Source organism: Taurulus bubalis, assembly GCF_910589615.1.
Source record: "Taurulus bubalis genome assembly, chromosome: 1".
Lineage (NCBI taxonomy): Eukaryota > Metazoa > Chordata > Actinopteri > Perciformes > Cottidae > Taurulus > Taurulus bubalis.
This window is the reverse complement of record NC_136589.1, coordinates 5770933-5789870: the sequence shown is the minus strand read 5'-3', so window position 1 is coordinate 5789870 and position 18938 is coordinate 5770933. Positions and strand designations below refer to the sequence as shown.

The window sequence follows — 18938 nt, the reverse complement described above, 5'->3', positions numbered from 1 at the left end:
CTAGCCATGTGCATGGTACCAGAGAGACAACGTGAGATTCACAGTTTACTGAATATACTTTAACAGATAACTGACAGTGGGAATTAAACCTTGCTGCTCATCTTAGTGTAATTTATAAACGACGCAATAAAGAAGAATAGTGTTTTAAATAAATATTTAAAGACACCATGTTATTTTACATCACTTTTATAAAAAAAAAGTCCTTGCACTAACTACTATACTGCTGACAATGGGTTACTTTATTGATCACAATTCTAGAGCAATTGTTGATAAGGGAATTGCAGAAAATGAATCAGTACATGTTTGTATAATTGTTCAAATGGGAGAATTGTTGTCTTATATAATAGTAATTTGAATATATTTGGGTTTTGGACTGTTGGATTAAGGAAATTGTGATTTTCTTTCACTACTCCCTGACATTTTAGAGACGTTTATCAATTCTGAAAAGAATGGTGAGTTGCAGCCCAACACCATTTAAATACTTTTCCTTCAGTATTCACTACAGGGATCTTTGTTGCTGCCGCAGCACTGTCCCTTAAACTGTTAAAAATCCTTTGTCTTGCCGAGGCGTTGTTTGCAGGTTTCTCTGCTCAGTACACCATCATGCCTGTATGTCCTTTTCATTGCTACTTGTGTTTCATGAATCCACAATCAATTGCTTTACTCACATTACTTCTGTTGTAAAGCATTGCTTGTGGTTTAAATAACAGAAGTGACAGCCAATTGTGTCACAGTCTGCATATTCCAAATAACACAATCAGCATCAAAGCCAACTAAACAACTTTGGTTTGAGATCAATGGATTCAGCATCTAGCCGTACAGCCTTTTGGTCAGCTGAACATTTATCACATCTCTTGCCTATCAAAAAGCTCTTCACCGACAGTAATGGGGTGAGCTAATGCACAAGAGCTGCAGATGACTTTTAGAGTGGAAAATCCACATCTGCTGCTGAACTGCATTTGTGCAGACAATGCAGGGATTTTACAGAGTTTTTGAAGTATAGGGCAAGTCTGGATTTGGCGTATAGTGTGGCTGGCGGTTCAGCTCGTCCATCCTCTCCTATACAGTCTGTCCCACTATCGATTATCTGACAAGAGGAAAGAACTACATCCTCCTGGTTCCTTCCTGCTGCCTCACTGCCTTCCATCTAGCAGCAATCTGCCACAACATACATCACTGCCCTTTTAAACTCAGATAAGAAAACCCCTTTATACAATTACTGTGATCTTTCACTGTTATTATTCTTGCTGCAATACTTAATAAGCATCTCTGCAGGACAAACATAGCACAGACATATTACTTGCAACAAACAAAAAGAGATTTGAATACCCATTGTCATTTAAGGAGTAATAATGTTCAGAGCAAATTAACTCCACTGCATTTATTTTTTACTATATGTGTGTTTCTCCTTTATTGTATCAGCCCAGCTTGGCTGTGTCATTATGGAGGTAGATTGCCATCTAGTGGGAAAGTCTGGTAACACATAGGATTTCGGCACGATACAGGAAGCAGTGAAAAGGACAAAAAGTGCACTTTTGTCAGAAGTTGGACATTTTGCATCGCTGAATTTTTTTTATTCTCAAGTTTTCTATTTCTTGTAAACTCATCTGTACTTATTTTATATCGGCATAGATATTTTTGTCACTTTCTCACAATTCAAGTATGTATTTACAAAAGTAAAAGAGAAAACACAAGTGTATCATTGGAGACCCCAAACACTCTGACTGCAACCTTTTCTCAGTGGCAGTTTGCATGTGCTCCCAAGATATGCAAGTAAAGCATATCTTGGGTGCTCATGCACCCGTTAAAGTGACACTTTAACTTGTATGTTATGTTGGTTTCAGACTCACATGGCCCTATACAGTTGGATTCAAGTGTAACGGTGTAAATACATTACTGAATATTGTCATTTGGCTCAGTGTTTTAAATTATTCCCAGTCCCATTTTCAGTCCCATAAATCATCTCAATCCTATTTATAAGTATTTCAAATACTCAACAAACATTTCGTGCACCTGTCTTGGCACAGGGACTGTGTCACATTGTGGTATTTGTGGATGCCACTATGCTTCCTCTTTCTCTTTCTTCCTCACTTCAAAAGCCCAGGAGTGGGGTGACAGGCCATGGGAGGGGAGCCCCATTGTTAATTGGCCTTTTCAGATGAACAGAGAGGTGAAGGGAAGAAGAACAGAGGAGGACAATAGGGTCCCATTGCCTCTCCAGAACAAGAGGGATGCACTGCCTAAAAAGATAGACCAGTCAGAGCACATATAGACCTGCAGAGCTCTCCTCAGACAACCCCAAACTGAGTGAATGAGGCAATCAATCATTCTGGCTGCAGCTCCCTCAGAATAAATGGCCTGTAGCCTCGATGTAGACTGCAGCATGTTTTCAAAAATGATCTGTCTTGGTGCTGGAGTGGTTCAGATAATGCTTTCAGGGTACTCTAGTGCACAAGCATGAGGTGTTACTTACCAGACAAACAGTTTCTTCACATCTCATTCCACTGCTGCTGCGGTTTAATGGAACGATAGGTACTCTGTTTTCACTTCAATAAGGGGATGAAGCGCAATTAGCATTTCACAAGTCCCCTTTTCCTCCTCCATTGCAACCTTCCCCGCGGAGCCCATGCTTTCTCTGGGGATTGTCCTGTTTTGGGCCCTTGTTGCCGTTGGCAGGGTGACAGTATTCGAGTGTGCAAACTTGTGCTATTGTCCACGGGCCAGAGGGAGCCATGGAGACCCCATAATATGACACAGGAAAATGTTTGCTGATGGCAATTCTATGGGCTTTGTCCGACTCTTTCTCCTTCATGACGACTCGATTTAAGTCTCTAAATGTTTGACTACAAATGCAGGAGTGCTATCCAGCTCCTTTCCCTTTGTCCCGCGAGGTTTGAATGAGTAATTCAGCCTTTGTGTCGCTCGATTGAGGGGGCAAACAGAAAGACAAGATTCTTGAGCGTTCAAGCCCCTTTCCATGGTTATGCACTCTTTAGATCCCCCCCCCTCACCAAATCCTACAGCTGACATCACCCTTGGGGAGGGTATGTGGGGTATCTATGTTTAAGACTCAACTCTAACCGCTCCAGAATAAAGTTGGAATGCATGCCTATTTCAGCAAAACTTGCGCTCATTTTTGTTCATGCACACTCTGGCTTTTAGGAGATGTTTGGCCAACGAGCGGAAATCACCGTGCAGGAGAAATATCGCATCCCCTCAGCGGCTTTTTTCAAGGTCTCCATGACAACAATTTGCAATGGTGAAGAATTTGATACCAGGGCGCTTGGAGGCTGATTGGGTGCATTGTGAGGGGCCTGGGGTCGCTGATTGGTTCAAGGAAAGCACCACAACTACAAGGAGTTTATATTCATTCAACTTGTTGAAGTGCTCAGCCTGGAGAGAAGTCTGTGCTTGGACTGTGTCTTCGAGTGAGTCTGGAGCATCCAGCAGTGGTGAGTAAAGGGTTATTATTACTCAGAACAAACATCAACTGAGATCCATCACATTCAGTTTCAAGCTCGGTTGCAGAATTCTTTTAAAAGAGAAATGTGTAATTACGCAAATCCTAAATAGTTTTTTTCTGATTTCCCTTTAGGTCTTGATGGTGGACTACAAGCTCCAACATGGACTGATTTGATCAAAGTCTTTGCAAACATGGCGAACGCAGACAGTGAAGTCAAGACGTTGCTAAATTTTGTCAATTTGGCATCCAGCGACATCAAAGCGGCCTTGGACAAGTCAGCTCCGTGCAGACGCTCCGTGGACCACAGGAAATATCTGCAGAAACAACTGAAGCGATTCTCTCAGAAGTACTCCAGAGTCCCGAGATGCCACACGCACAGGTCTGCTGAGTATGGGTGCGCCAAACCGGTGGGGACTGTCCGCCAGAGTGTGAAGGTCACAGAGAAGGCCGCTTCGGATGCGCAATGTGCGGAGAACGTGGGGAGCGCCGTTAAGCAGGTGCCTATGAGGAAACGTCAACTACCAGCATCATTTTGGGAGGAACCTAAGTTGACCCCAACTAAGAGGGAGCACTCACATTTGGGAATAAAAAGGAACCATGCCGGCACTTCTGAGGGCAGTGAAAATGAAAAGCGGAAAAGGAGTTACGATAAGGATGATACAAAGGCCGCTCTGTCGACGTCCAGTCGGCGCAGCTCTGCGGATAAAGAGACGCTGAAATTGGACCTGACCTCTCACCACTGTGTGAATGTGTGCGGCTGCTGTCCCTTCCAGTACCACGGACACCAGGTCCTCCACAGTCACATTGTTGTCCCACATCCGCCGCTGGGACTGTGGAGTAAAGCAGCAGAGACAGAGAGACCTGAGCATCCTTATGGACAGAAACTCCACACACACGTGGTGGTCAAACCCATACCGACCAAACCCACCATCCAGTCACCAATCTTCAGTGTGTTTGGATTCATTTAATTACCCTACTAATGGAGCAGTCACACAGAAAATGTGTAAATAGGACTAATTATGTTCATGTGGCGTTCTACAAAGCCAACTCTTCATCTTTCAAGATTTGTACACAAGACACTTCCTCAAGCACTTATTGGAAGCTTAATCTATTTTTATTGTTTAATTCTAAAGGACTAAGTTGCACTTGCAGAATAACGTCTTCATGTGTACTTCCATGCCAGTCTGATGCCTTTCCAAGTATCTGAAAAGTGACAGTAAGTTGAAAGGTTTCTACTTTTAGGTTTCTGAAGAGGATGACTGCTCTTTTTTTTCTCCAACCACCAAAAGGCATGCAAATGAATGAGAACATCCTGTTTTAGTTTTGTCTTTCAACTATGAGAATAGAATGTGGGACATAGAATCCTTTTTTCCTTTGTCAAAGTAATGTATGATAGATAGGCACATTTGAAACCGTGACGTTTATTTTTAAATAAATGATTCAACTTCCTTCGAGAACTCCTTTGGGCATTAGATTATTTTTGCTTTCATTGAGCGTTTCTGTACACTACAAAACACTCTGACAGACAGATTAAAGAAACTTATTGCAACGTTTTACATTTGTTATAAATAGATATTTTACACATAATTGCATCTACAAATAAAAGACATTCTATGCATCTTAAAAAAGAAACACAAATGGATAAATTTAGTCACATCTATGATGCCTATATTGCTTGAAGTTCAGATTAAAGTCAGTCAGCCAGGCTCAGATATCTGATCAGTCTGTCTGGCAGAGGTAGGCTTGTGAGAGATTTCAGTCTGTGTCTCCCCATTTGGGTCCGAATCCTAAATCTGCAAAGGTGCAGCAGTGGACGAGGTGACGCTGTGGACAGGACAGAGAGAACAGATCAAGAGGATGGTCGCTTGAATGATTGCAGACCACATTTGCGTTGTATGCATGTATGAGGAAGTGGAAGACAGAAAGAGACACGTTTGCATGTCAGGATGATACGGTTTTGTCAGATGCTTACATGACTTCCTCTTAACAGTGAGCCATTCTTCTCGGCTGTCCAGCAGTTCAGTGAGCTTGCTGCAAAGCTGAACATGACCAACATGCTCCAGCAGCAAGTCTATGATCGGTCCCGCCCATTTACACATCACGGATGTTGAGATCCACTCACAGAACTGAAAAGGGAAAAAACAAAATTTAGAAAGAACATTTCCGTTATTGTAAAATCTCTGACATAGTTTTTGCCTTTTTTCCCACACCTGTGTTGCTCTTTCTGATGGCTCGCTGCAGTTTAAAGGAAGCATATTGTCATTCGGCAAAATTCCATTGCTGCTAACTGTTGTTATGTGGGATCCTCCTGATGTTGGGTGAGGGGCACAGCCGTATGTACAGGTAAAACAGGAGAGGGCATCACAGCCATTGTCCAAAAGACACTTGAGTAAAAGCAAATTATTCATGCAAAGGGCAACAACAGCGGGGAACGTGGTGGCGTAAGAGGGTATTCTGGCGTGGACGTTGGCCTCTCTCTCCAGCAGTAAGGACACAGTGCTGACACAGCCCTGCCGTACCGCCATCAGCAGAGGACTGACTGGGTCCAGAGTAAGATTAGCGCCAGCGTTCAGTAACACCTCTGCTGTCTTGGTGCTGCCGTTGGCAATTGCAAAGTAGAGAGCAGTTGCTCGTCGATCAGCGTACTGGATGGAGTGACTGTCGGCCAGTGAGGCGTTTACGTCTGCACCTGTCTTGAGTAGCACAGCTGCCACAGTGTGTCTGTTGTGCTCTGCTGCCAGGTGGAGGGGGCTGATACAACTGTGGCGGAGCCTGGCACGACTTGTCACTGAGACCAGCAGGGACACGATCCTGCACACAGAGTGAGGGAAAATAACAAAAATACATGAAGAAAACAAATACAAAGCCGTTTCTAAAACTCTTGTCATGGCCTTATTCGTAATAACTACTCTATTGTACATTAAAACTACATTTCTTTATCTGAATACACATGTTACATCTTCAGAAATGTTTTCAAGTTACTTACTCATGGTGTCCAAATTGGGCAGCAATATGCAACGGCAGCAATCCTGAGTTGGTGGGTTTGTTGGCATCTGCGTTCTTAGTCAACAGCACTGCGATGCTTTCCTTGTGGCCATTTTTACTGGCCTCATGCAGAGCTGTGACCCCATCACACGTCTGCATGTTCACATCTGCACCTACAGAAAAACATGGTTCCTTTATAACCTTCAAATGGGAGTCAGAAACATGAAAAGGAGTCCTATTCTTTTAGCAGAAAAGTACCTTTTCCAATAAGGTAGCAGAGTGCCCTCATCTCTCCTCGCTGAGCTGCTACTATGAGTGGTGTGATGCTGTAAGTATTAGGAGGGTTGATGGCAGCCCCGGCTCTGATTAGTATCTCACAGATCTCTGTGTTGTTCCTGGACACAGCCTCATGGAGGGCTGTCCACCCCTGACCACACCGCTGGTTCACAGTGGCCCCATGGGACAAAATGAGGCTCACCATGTCCATATTGTCCAACTCACAAGCTACAGAAACAGACAAGACATTTGGCTGTTATGCAGTTATCTATACAGGTTTTTTTTTCCCTGAATGGTTATGTTGTATACAACACTGCTGTACCTTTGTACAAAGGGGTTTCTTTGTTCTTGCTGCTGATATCGGGGTCTGCACTTGTCTCCAGAAGGCACTTCACACATGACAAGTGTTCACAAGACACAGCGAGCAGCAGGGCCGTCTGCTCCTGCAAGGTACGTTTGTCTACCGATCCTGGATGGGCTGGTGCAGAACATATTCACATCTCACAAACCAGTTGGGTGACTCATTTAGCATTTTGAGAATGTACAAACAGAGCACCAAAACGCCTCTTTGAATATATCTTTTTTTTTCCTTTCCCATATTGTCCCTCTGAGCGATTTAAACAGAACAAATGCACGACCTTTAATAACGCTTTCAATGCCATACCCCTCAGTATGATCTTTAAGCACTCTGTCTGTCCACAGAAGGCAGCATCATGCAGAGGTATCCAGCCATCTTTGTTCTCCTTCAGCAGGCTGAGAGGAGCGGATGTTGCCAGATCAATTACAGCCTCCACATCCCCTCTCCTGATGGCAAAGACCACTGGCTCAACATCCCTTAAAAGGAGAGAAAGAACACTTTAATTGACTCCCACCTAAAAAGCAATCACGTGTAACTCTAGACTGACAACAGCACTGTGTGAGGGCTGTAGTTTTGAGCAACCAATTGAATCAAGATTAAACATGTCCTATTATATTCTACAACCAGGAAGACCTCAGTTGAGCAGAAGGACCCCCAACACACACACACACACACACACACACACACACACACACACACACACACACACACACACACGCACACACACGCGCACGCACGCACGCACGCACGCAGCCCCCGTGCCAAACAGCTTCCAACAACAAAAGACTCACTCCGGCTCTGACGCTGCGTCGCTCTGACCGTCTCCTCTCCTCCTATCTCCTCGCAGTCGCGACATAACATTATTACATTTACCTCCAGCATTGCGGAACTGAGATAAGTATTCAGAATAGATGAATTTCGTCATTCCTGATGAGGAGAGATTTCACGGCAGCGGTGCCTCTCACAACGTGGCGGCGGAGCAGCGTGCAGCGCCGAGCGGGGCTCAGCTGTGCAGCCTCAGATTATTTTGGGACGGTATTGTCAGGCGGCAGGCTGACGGGTGTATCCATATATGTCAAGGGACTCGGACATCCAGAGATAAGGCTAACAGCACTAGAGATAATGCAGCCTAAGATGTCTTTCTTTGCACGCAGACTTTATTTTATTAACTAGTTCCCACATAAAATAGTCAGATAAAAAAAAGATATACAGGCCTTTACAAGAGGGAAAGGACAGCGCAGGGCAACAATGAGTACTACAGAAGAACCATCGCAATTCACGTGACACTCACTTTTGAATGCCACAGGCATTGCAGTACTGCTCTATGTCCTTAGAGAATGCTATTTGAATATGTGTTATGTCCTTCATGTTGTTAAGAGAAGAGGTAGCTGCTATAATCAAATGGACAGGGTTGTAATTAAGACTTTAGAAATAACAAGTCTGATTTCCCCCACTGAGCCTTATATAAGCAACTTTTTTTTTGGTTTACTTCTTTTTTTTTGACATTTTATTCATCAAATTGATCAATTATATTCGAAGTAAATTAAATGTACTGAAGAGAAGCTGTTAAAATGGTGTTTATACATCAATTTATTCTCTTCCAAATTGTCTGTCCCCCATCTGAGAAGCACCTGATTCAGCTGCACACTGCTGGGAGATGACTTCGTGCCTTGAACCCCAGCATATGTCATTTGCGTGTATTTGTAGAATGTAATAACCCCAACATTCTCAGAAACATGATTGCCACTAACAGTAATGTTTTCACACCAGAGAAAATGAAATAACGATATACCCCAGGTATTTATCACAATACGTATAGCACTATCTTTATTTGAATCTTCAAGCTTTTACCTTTCGGTATCACCTCATATGCCTACTAGAAATAACAAAAAATAAGTCCTATTAAGGGCACTAAGCAAATCGTTTCCCTTTTTTTATTATTTGGCTGAATAATTTTACAGGCAAAACTATAACTCCTATAAAAAAACATCAGGTATGGTTTGCGACAGTTGGGGACAGTTACATAAATATTCATGTTTTTTAAATGTGACGCCCCTCTGGCTTGTAATTTACATACTATGTGACTTTGAGGGTGCTGCAGTTTCTCCACAAGAGGGAAGTGTTTTTTCATTGACAGACCAGGTCTCCTGCAGGCAATAAGCATTTGAGCAGTGCTGTCTTTCTTTTAAATACACTTTTCTTTCTGTGTGTATTTTCAAAGTTAGCTGAAATAATTGATGATAATAATGATAATAATCTTTTTGTCAGATTTCCTTTCCAGATTATGTTACTGTGGAACAAGTTAGTGTGTTTTTATGAGATTTAAAAAGTTATTTCCCTTCCCTTGAACCAGAGATAACATTACAGCACATACAAAATAGTGTTCTTTGTTGTTTTATTTTGAAGACTAATTATGCTGATCCATTGTTGTGATCCATTTAAAACAAATAAGCACATGTCTTTACCAACCACATCAAATGACTGATTTCAAGATTTCAAAGGGATTACTCAGAGATTGTTTTATAATAAGACATTTGCATAGGGAAACCTCATGTGCATAGCACTTCTCTTAAAAAAAGGAGAGTTTAAAAGTAATATTGTGTTTCCTCACCTGAGCACGTTTAAGGTTGAGTTGGCTGACGTGTGGAGACTCAGTGAGTAGACAGCCAGCCTGTCTTTGATATCGTTGTTGAGTCTCTGGAAAAGAGACCTGGATCTGCTGACTGTGATCATCACAGGAAGAGATGTGTTGTCCAGCCTGAGGACAGAGACATCAAACAGAGTGCTGCTATCTTCTTCATAAACCAGAGATGAGCCTGATGATCCAGACCAACAGAGTCAGAACAATTATAGCAGGGAATGTAAAAAAAACATGCGTAAACACACACACACTCTACAGTCACACTCTGTGAATTAGAGACCAAGCTCATTTGACAGAGCTGAAATCTGCACTTGGAGACATCAGAAAGCAGCAGCTCAGGCAATGAGGATAGATGCCTTTTAAGGGCATGTTCAACTGGGTTTGACTCCACTTGATTCTGCAGCTCCAGAGGCAACGCTGAGGTGAGGTCGTGTGTAGTGTTACCGAGAGTTATGCAGCAGAAAGTTGGAAAGAATAACACATAAAGTTGGATTTAGCATTTATTTGTTCAACTATGACTAGGCTTAATGGTTGAAGAAAACATGTTTTATTTTTAGCATAGATAAAACACACACAGAAAGAGGAGAGATTTGGAAGACCAAGTATAGAAACAGTCTTAAAATTAGTCTTTAAAGCTTAACTGTAATTCAAATACTGCAACTCACCCCGTGTCAGTGTTCCTCATCATTCAAAGTAGATGTGTTGATCTATCTTCATAACAAGAGAGAAGAGTATCCTTCGGTTGTATCCGCTCTTACTGTCAGTGTGAAAATGTGCACAGAACAAAAACAGCTGATTTTTGTTTCACAATCCCTTCTTCGGAAGAATGCTTCCTGCAACTATATTGAACGTAGTTGAAAGGTTTATTTGACACAAACAAGTATATCAACATGTCTATGTACAGTTGGAGGAACCAGACTTCAATGAGGCTGTTTCCAAATTTCTGAGCAGTCACACATTGTTTTATAACAATCATTAAGGAAGTATTTAGTACAGTTATTTGAGAAGAAGGAAGTAGATAGTGCTAACACTGAGGGGTGCATGGTGTTTATTTCGAACACTTTAAAGGTGTAATTAATATGGTTAACATTGCCTCTGTCTCATTCAAGTGCGTCAGCAAGCCTCACCAGTGATTACATCTGCAGTTTTCCTGCTATCTCAAATCAAGTAGTCTGCAAGGAAAATGGTCTATTGGTCAAAATAATACAGATGCAACCATCATTCACTTTATTAATTCAAGCTTTGCTTTAATGATAAGTCATATGTCCACTATGGCGAATGGAAAGTCTCTCCACTTAAAAATGTGTGCTCAAAATACTTATTGTGACTTTACTTGGATGTTTGACCTTCACTGATCAGAATGATGAGTTGTCCTATTCATTCCTTGAAGGGTGACATTTTCTGTGCTGACTTCAAATCTGGATTTAAGACACACGTACATTGGTACGAGCATGATAGTGTGACGTGTGTTTGTAAACCACTCATGGGTCAACATGCAACTTTCACAAGTGTGATGTAATTTGGAACTTCCCGCGCACAAACAGATTGAGAACGGACCTTTCAGTGAATGTGCATCCACCAGTTATTTGCATAGTCACAACATATATAATTTTCAATAAAAGAGAAGAAGGAAATATATATTTTTAACAAGGTGCTCTAGTTCAATAAACTTAATTGGATAGAAAGTATCATTTAAAGCAGATGTGTCTAAAGAATGTCTGAATGGGATCTTTAATTAAAAAAAAGTTGGCAAAGCAGAAGACTTTTTTCTTCTTCTTAATTGTGCTTTTATTATCATTACTTCAATGTCAATATTGGTTCAACTATGGAACAGAGTAATGCATCATGTGAGAACCTTTCTGGACTCGGTTCTCGTAAATTAGAGCGGTGTGAGCGCTCTTAACGTTCTCCTCGTCTCGGACCTGGAACGGTCTCATCTCCATGGATACGTTGGTCTCATTCGGTCATTAAAGGAGAACCACCCCTCTGGCAGTTGCCGTGACAACGGCGAAACGATCCCGGTACATTCCCTGTTGTCTCGCAGGCGGTTCCCAGGCAACCGCAACACAAATCCAAGGAACACATCCGGAAAAAGACGTTCTGGTCGCAAAAAACGTGGAATAATTGCGGCACTTGTTTACTCATCAGGATTACAGGACAATATAGTGGCAAAAAACATGACGACGTCTTCCCTGCCTGTCCTCGAGGACAGCGACGCCCGACTCAAACTGACGGTGGAAAACAGAATAAGAAACGTTTTTGTCACACAGTTGAAAGACAGGTAGGCCGGTGCTTGCATCATACAGTGGAAGAAGCTTTACTGCTCTAAAACCCATTCATAAATGTGTCGATTGCAGTGGTGTATAGTAACGAAGAAGAAATACTTCGTTACTGTACTTAAGTAGTTTTTTGGGATATCTGTACTCTACTCTTTATATTTCTGTTTACTTTTACTTCACGACATTTTGCAAAGAAAACTGGTACTTTTACTCCGATACATTTCCCCTGAAACCTTCGTTACTCGCTACAAAATCAAATCTATCTTTAGAAAAAAAAAAAAACACATCCGGGACTGTGGTGGAACACAGACTCCACCAAGCAGGTTTTGCGAATCACAATATTCTGCATTTTCCCTTTACATCCTCTAGTCCAGCGGTAACAAACCTTTATGCGTCACGGACCGACAATATAAGACAATATATTCACGGACCGGTTACGTGAAGACAATATATTCACGGACCGGGTCCGACCTCGGAGAGACAGGAGACAACAACACCTGACGTGTGTTCGTTATGTCCGTCTACTGACTCTACTCCTAACTAAACCTTTAGTCCAGTCTACTGACTCTACTCCTAACTAAACCTTTAGTCCAGTCTACTGACTCTACTCCTAACTAAACCTTTAGTCCAGTCTACTGACTCTACTCCTAACTAAACCTTTAGTCCAGTCTACTGACTCTACTCCTAACTAAACCTTTAGTCCAGTCTACTGACTCTACTAACTAAACCTTTAGTCCAGTCTACTGACTCTACTCCTAACTAAACCTTTATTCCAGTCTACTGACTCTACTAATAACTAAACCTTTATTCCAGTCTGCTGACTCTACTCCTAACTAAACCTTTATTCCAGTCTACTGACTCTACTCCTAACTAAACCTTTATTCCAGTCTACTGACTCTACTCCTAACTAAACCTTTATTCCAGTCTACTGACTCTACTCCTAACTAAACCTTTATTCCAGTCTACTGACTCTACTCCTAACTAAACCTTTATTCCAGTCTACTGACTCTACTCCTAACTAAACCTTTAGTCCAGTCTACTGACTCTACTCCTAACTAAACCTTTATTCCAGTCTACTGACTCTACTCCTAACTAAACCTTTATTCCAGTCTACTGACTCTACTCCTAACTAAACCTTTAGTCCAGTCTACTGACTCTACTCCTAACTAAACCTTTATTCCAGTCTACTGACTCTACTAATAACTAAACCTTTATTCCAGTCTGCTGACTCTACTCCTAACTAAACCTTTATTCCAGTCTACTGACTCTACTCCTAACTAAACCTTTATTCCAGTCTACTGACTCTACTCCTAACTAAACCTTTAGTCCAGTCTACTGACTCTACTCCTAACTAAACCTTTATTCCAGTCTACTCTTAACGTATAACCCGCTGCACAAAGACAGGATGTTGAAATGGACGCATGTTTTCGTGCTTTTTTGGCGATCTCAGGATACTCTGCCTTGGTTTTAATCCAGAACACCGAGTTAAAACAGACTTAAATTTCATTTTTAGAGTAACGTAACATCTTGACGTGTCACTAGGTTCCGTCTGAGGTTACCACAGACGGATGTATCCGGTCCTTTTTCACAATAAAACATCTTCCCGCCCAAGGGACCCACGGACCGGTACCGGGCGGAATGAGCATACTTATAACCACACTGTCACAACTCCTTCAGAGTGTCATATTGCTTTTTGGAGAATTATGATGCAAAAGTATACTTCGGTACAATATATTATGTTGAACATAATATATGTGGATGGATCACAGCCAACCCAGTTATTTTCAACACAACCCCTTGTCCTTGGCTATAGCACTGAAAAGAATAAACTTCATAATTCTCAAAATTCAAAGTCAAAATTCAGACCCTTTGCTTTTTTTTAAAATCATGTACTTGTACTTTTACTTTCAATACTTAAGTACATTTTATATCAGAAAAATACTTTTTATACTTAAGTACAGAACATATCAGATATTTTAAGACTTTTACTCAAGTAGTATTTTAAGAGGTGACTTTTACTTTTACTGGAGTAATTTTCCAGTAAGGTATCTTTACTTTTACTGGAGTAATTTTCCAGTAAGGTATCTTTACTTTTACTGGAGTAATTTTCCAGTAAGGTATCTTTACTTTTACTCAAGTACGACCTTTGGGTACTTTATACACCACTAGTCGATTGGATGATTCTGAAAATCTATTTCTCACCAGCAGACACAGAAAAGAGGAACATGTCAACTACCTACCTGTTGTGACAGAGGTAAGACAGACTAAGTAAGCATGCAATACAAGTAAGGATGTCATGATATGCTGTTGAAATAGATTATTAAAATAATAATACAGAACATTTGATTTTGTGGCCTGTGATGACTCTTTTATAAGATATTATTTTAACATGGACAGAGTTTGAGTGATACTCATATGTTTAGAATATTAAAATAATAATACAGAAAATGAGGTTTTGTGGCCTGTGCTGACTTATTTTAAAGATATTTTGGAACATGGACAGAGTTTGAGTGTTTATCATGTGGTTAGACTTCCAGCAGAGTCCTTGAGGCGGGAGTGAACACTTTGCAGAAGACCCTGGTTCTGAAGAAACGGGCAGAGTTGGACAAGGTGGACCAACAACTCACACTCAAACGACAGGAGTTTAAGAACCGCATGGAGGCTCTTGCTCAGAGAAGGTCTGAACTGGAACTAAAACAACAGCAGGTGAATTAAAAACCCCTGAATATTTCAAGGCACGAATGATTATGCTCTAGATATCCACTGACTGGCCAAACATAAATAGCCTTGGCATTTGTATTTTCACCCAGACTACAGAGAGGGTGATGAAGTTTGAAAAGTTTGTGGCTGAAAATGAAGTGAAGCGACGCCGAGCGCTGCAGAAGTACGAGGCTGCACTTGAGATGAACATTTCAAAGCAGAGAGAGATAGAAGACCTGACAGATGAGCTGAAACAACTGAGAGCCAGGTGAGAACTTTCAACCGACGCCTTAATGCAACGATCATGCCGTCACATTTAATCTCAGTTTTCCCATATCTTAATTCACAGAAAGCAAGTTTTAAAGAAGAGAATGTCCAAATACAAAATCTATGAGGACTACTTGATGAAAACAATAGATCATTTCCCCAGCAGTAAGTTGAACAGACTTGTATTGGCCTCCATAAGACAACTTTTACATCTGTTCTGCTTATCCTAATGAGTTAATTACACACTGGCTGTAAAATGGACCAAACGGCACGATGTCTTTCAGCTTTCCTTGATAATGGGTCTGAATCTTTGGTTATGCCCATCATTCGGCGCCACGAGACCCTGTCCATCACCTACCGGGAGCTGCTGCAGCGTTTGGAGAGCATGGAGGAGGAGGTGGAGCAGAGCCAGCCACAACTGCTGATCATGAAGCAGGAGCACAGTATTGAAACATTGGTCAGACACACACACACACACGCACACACACCTTTTCTTCAATTTAAATGCTTAAATGAACGACTTTTTATGTGTGTTGCAGATGGCCAATAAAGAACTGTCTGAACTCCAGAGTGAGTTAGAAACCCTTAAAGAAAAGAATAAGCAGGCAGAGGTTAACATGCTGCTGGAGCAAGGCCTGCACAGACAGAAGGTATATGCTTTCACGCTTATGAGTTGGAAAGGTCCATGAACTAATTTGCGGATTGGAGTTGGGGATAGAAATGTTGTCAAATGTGCCATTGCCACTCAGGTTAAAGAAGAGGGTCGCTTGCTTATGGCAATCAACAATCTTGCAGAGCAGTGCTACCTATCAACATATGGACCACTGGAAAACATGAACATACTGTCAATGATGGACATGGTGAAGGTACTATCTTAAGAAATTAGTTTTTTGATAAATAGTAGTAATTTATGTTCCTTTACCTACTTTTTAAACTAACCAGGAGTATGATTTTAGGAGTACATCCTGGACAAGGCAGACACGGAGAGGAGAGCGAGAAGACTGATGGAGTCTGGATCTGCCATGACAAGTCGAACAGCTCCGACAGACAAAAGAGAAAGGGGGTCAATGAGAAGCATCGGCAGTAAAACACAAATTAAAAGTTCAAGTAAAGTCAGTAGAAAGAGTGCGACAATGAGTTGATGTGGAACTTTAACCATGGTGTCACTGCTTAAAGCAATATATTTCTCATGTTATTGCACAGTTTTTTGTTTTTGTTTATGGTTATGCAACTTTCACCAAGTCAAATTCCTTCTATGTGTAACGAACTTGGCAATAAACAGTTCTGATTTTGATTCTGAGTACATTTACTCACGTAGCTTATTGTATACAAAGATCTTTTTTGAAATAGCCTACTTGTACTTCACTTAAGTGTTTCCATGTATACGCCTCACTTGAGGTAAATATTTAGCGTTTTATTATTCCAATAATATACTGTACATACTTATATACACATATTGCACATACTTTGCAATTTCCTAAATGAATACGCTTTGTTGTATATATTGATTACTTTGCATTCCTGATTTGTGTCTTTTTTCTGTTTTCTATGTTCGTTGCTTTCTACTGTGACAAACTAATTTCCCCTGGGGGATAAATAAAGTATACATCTATCTATCAATCTATCTATCATATGACAGCCATAAGTAAGCGACTTGTTACGTCAGAGATCAACAGATAAATATGATGCATTATTACGATATGAAGTTGTTAAAATCAACACCACCTCGACCATAAAGATGGTAACGCAGTAACGTTACTTTCACCTTGATAATTTGAAGAAGAAAAACAAATACTGATAAGACTCCTATTTGACAAAAGTATGATCCTGAATGTAGGATTTCTACTTGCAGCAGAGGTTAATTGTGGGTTTCCATTGTAGACTAACGCAATTAACACTGACTTCTATTTAGAAGATAACCTTTTGGCTTGATCATTGTTTCGCTTCCCCAATACGAAGGTATGACTCCAGCGTTAAAACAAACACTGTACTGTCCCTTTAACAGGAGCACGTGGTTTCTGCAAACATCCGGTTTCCAGAAAATGGAAATACGATTGCAACAATGTTTTGACACACATCTTTGACGCACAGATTATTGCTACACTGTAATTACGTTTGTTCTCACATTGTTTCCATATTGTTGAAATACGAAGGTATGTCGTGCGGGTTGGTCTTAAAATAGTAAAGCTGTTTGTTTCTCGACAGATGGAGGCAGGCAGCCTCGTCTCATGCCGAGAGGACATCTCTTCGCTGTTTCCCGAGCAAACGCCGGGTGCCAAATACAAAGTAGGACATTTAGTTTGGGTGGGGTGGTGAAGGCGACTGCAAGCGGCCAGTCGCCCCGTTTAAAGGCTGCAAACTGTCCGTCGCATAATAACCACACCTCTTGTCCTTTGTTAGGATCTAAGCGGGCAGTTTTCCACCGTCAGACAAGTGCGCGGAGATGGAAACTGCTTCTACAGAGCCCTCTGCTTTGCACACTTGGAGTCAGTGCTGCGCAATGCCCGGGCTTTGCAGAGGTCAGTCATCCTCTTTACTGCCGTTTCCCAAAACTGAAGTCACCTAAAGTTTAAGGTGCTCATATCTGACTGGTTTGGCTTTCAGATTTAAGGAGAAAATTGTTCAAACCTATGAAGACTTGTCTTCTGCGGGATTTGATGAGAGGTCCTTCAAGCACCACCTGAACACAGTAAATAATGCACTTCTTTTTTTGCAGTCAGATTTGATTGATTTACCATGAAATATAAGGCCAGTAAAGCCTTGGTTCTAATAAGCCTGGAAAATAAAAGAATTCAGACATGAGCAACAACAAGGATAATTTATTGTTGGGAACGAACCCTTCAGAAATAGAAGCAATTATAGTCTGATTACTAGTTTGGGCATGCCGTAACAATGCTCCCACAGAAGCAGGGTTTGTAATAATACACACAAAGGCACATACGACGGATATAGTGCAAAATAGATAGTTATAATAATTTGGATAAGAGAATGTTTTTATGGTCTGAACAAAATTCTATTCACAAACCATCTTCCGGATAAGAAAGTCACAGTTCTGACATGTCACCTTACCTATGAAGGTTTTCTGTTGTACAGCTAACGACTAATTTGATATAAGTATTGCAAGTCAAAACCAATTGGACATCTTTGGGCACTAATCTATCAGTTTCTCATTGGAACTGCTCATGGATCTCTCTGCTTTTTAAAAAAACGATGCAGGGAATTCAAATACAAGTATGTTAGGCACACTTGTCGAACAAGTTTAAACTCATGTGTCTAAATACCGACTGGTCTTACAGGTTGTTAACGTTGTGGAGCAGTGCCAGGCTGATGAGCAGGAAGACACGCTGCTCAGGCTCTTCAATGAGCAGATGACGTCTGACAGCGTGGTGCAGTATCTCCGGCTGCTCACTTCAGCACGCCTGCAAAACCAGGCGGAATTCTTCTGCAACTTTGTGGAGGCGCCTAATCTACTAGTCTACTGTCACCAGGTTTGTAACTAAGTGCTGCTGCCACCTAGTGAAACAAATAGTAGCTCCAAGGTTTCACAGAAGTACAAGTCAAGGAAATATAATTGTCGGGTTTGGTAACGTCTTCGCTCTCTTCATTCAGGAAGTGGAGACCATGGCGATGGAGTGTGATCACGTGGACATCTTAGCTCTGTCACAGGCCCTGGATATTGGCATCCACATCGTCTCTATGGAGGGCGATGAACAACTGTTGGCTCACCACGTCATTCCAGAAGGTGCTGAGCCCTCTCTGCACCTCCTCTACCAAACGTCACATTATAACATTCTCTACCCACGACCTCAACACTGACCACGAGACACACGAGGACTCCGCTCAACTCAGGAACATTGACTTTGGTGGAAGAAAAATCCCAACTGGGCTTTAAGACACTTATGAAATCATTTTTATAAAGGCTTGCAGTGTACAACGACTCAACAACATTTGGAAATACATTTTTTTTGT

At 41.4% G+C, this 18938-nt stretch overlaps 4 protein-coding genes across 4 annotated transcripts; 3 read left to right on the top strand and 1 right to left on the bottom strand.

Annotated features, from left to right (window-relative positions):
- Positions 1-3654: 3654 nt before the first annotated feature.
- LOC306748422 (protein FAM181A-like) lies at positions 3655-4431 on the top strand (the record flags this gene model as incomplete). Its single annotated transcript, XM_079231587.1, has 1 exon — positions 3655-4431. One exon carries the CDS (start codon positions 3655-3657, stop codon positions 4429-4431), a length of 777 nt encoding a protein of 258 aa, XP_079087713.1.
- Positions 4432-5156: 725 nt separating this feature from the next.
- On the bottom strand, positions 5157-9815 carry LOC306741148 (ankyrin repeat and SOCS box protein 2-like; the record flags this gene model as incomplete). The annotated part of the gene is made up of 8 exons (XM_079223401.1): positions 5157-5287; positions 5436-5589; positions 5674-6274; positions 6450-6621; positions 6707-6952; positions 7047-7202; positions 7389-7558; positions 9694-9815. The coding sequence occupies 8 exons, from the start codon at positions 9813-9815 to the stop codon at positions 5157-5159; spliced, it is 1752 nt and encodes a 583-aa protein (XP_079079527.1).
- Positions 9816-11900: 2085 nt separating this feature from the next.
- ccdc197 (coiled-coil domain containing 197) lies at positions 11901-16441 on the top strand (the record flags this gene model as incomplete). The annotated part of the gene is made up of 9 exons (XM_079228966.1): positions 11901-12004; positions 14211-14256; positions 14532-14708; positions 14813-14970; positions 15052-15134; positions 15254-15426; positions 15509-15619; positions 15719-15835; positions 15926-16441. The coding sequence occupies 9 exons, from the start codon at positions 11901-11903 to the stop codon at positions 16109-16111; spliced, it is 1155 nt and encodes a 384-aa protein (XP_079085092.1). The 3' UTR covers positions 16112-16441.
- Positions 16442-17044: 603 nt separating this feature from the next.
- LOC306741997 (ubiquitin thioesterase OTUB2-like) lies at positions 17045-18795 on the top strand. The gene is made up of 6 exons (XM_079224338.1): positions 17045-17074; positions 17175-17255; positions 17370-17488; positions 17574-17658; positions 18266-18457; positions 18579-18795. The coding sequence occupies exons 2-6, from the start codon at positions 17175-17177 to the stop codon at positions 18783-18785; spliced, it is 684 nt and encodes a 227-aa protein (XP_079080464.1). The 5' UTR covers positions 17045-17074; the 3' UTR covers positions 18786-18795.
- The last annotated feature ends 143 nt before the right edge of the window (positions 18796-18938 follow it).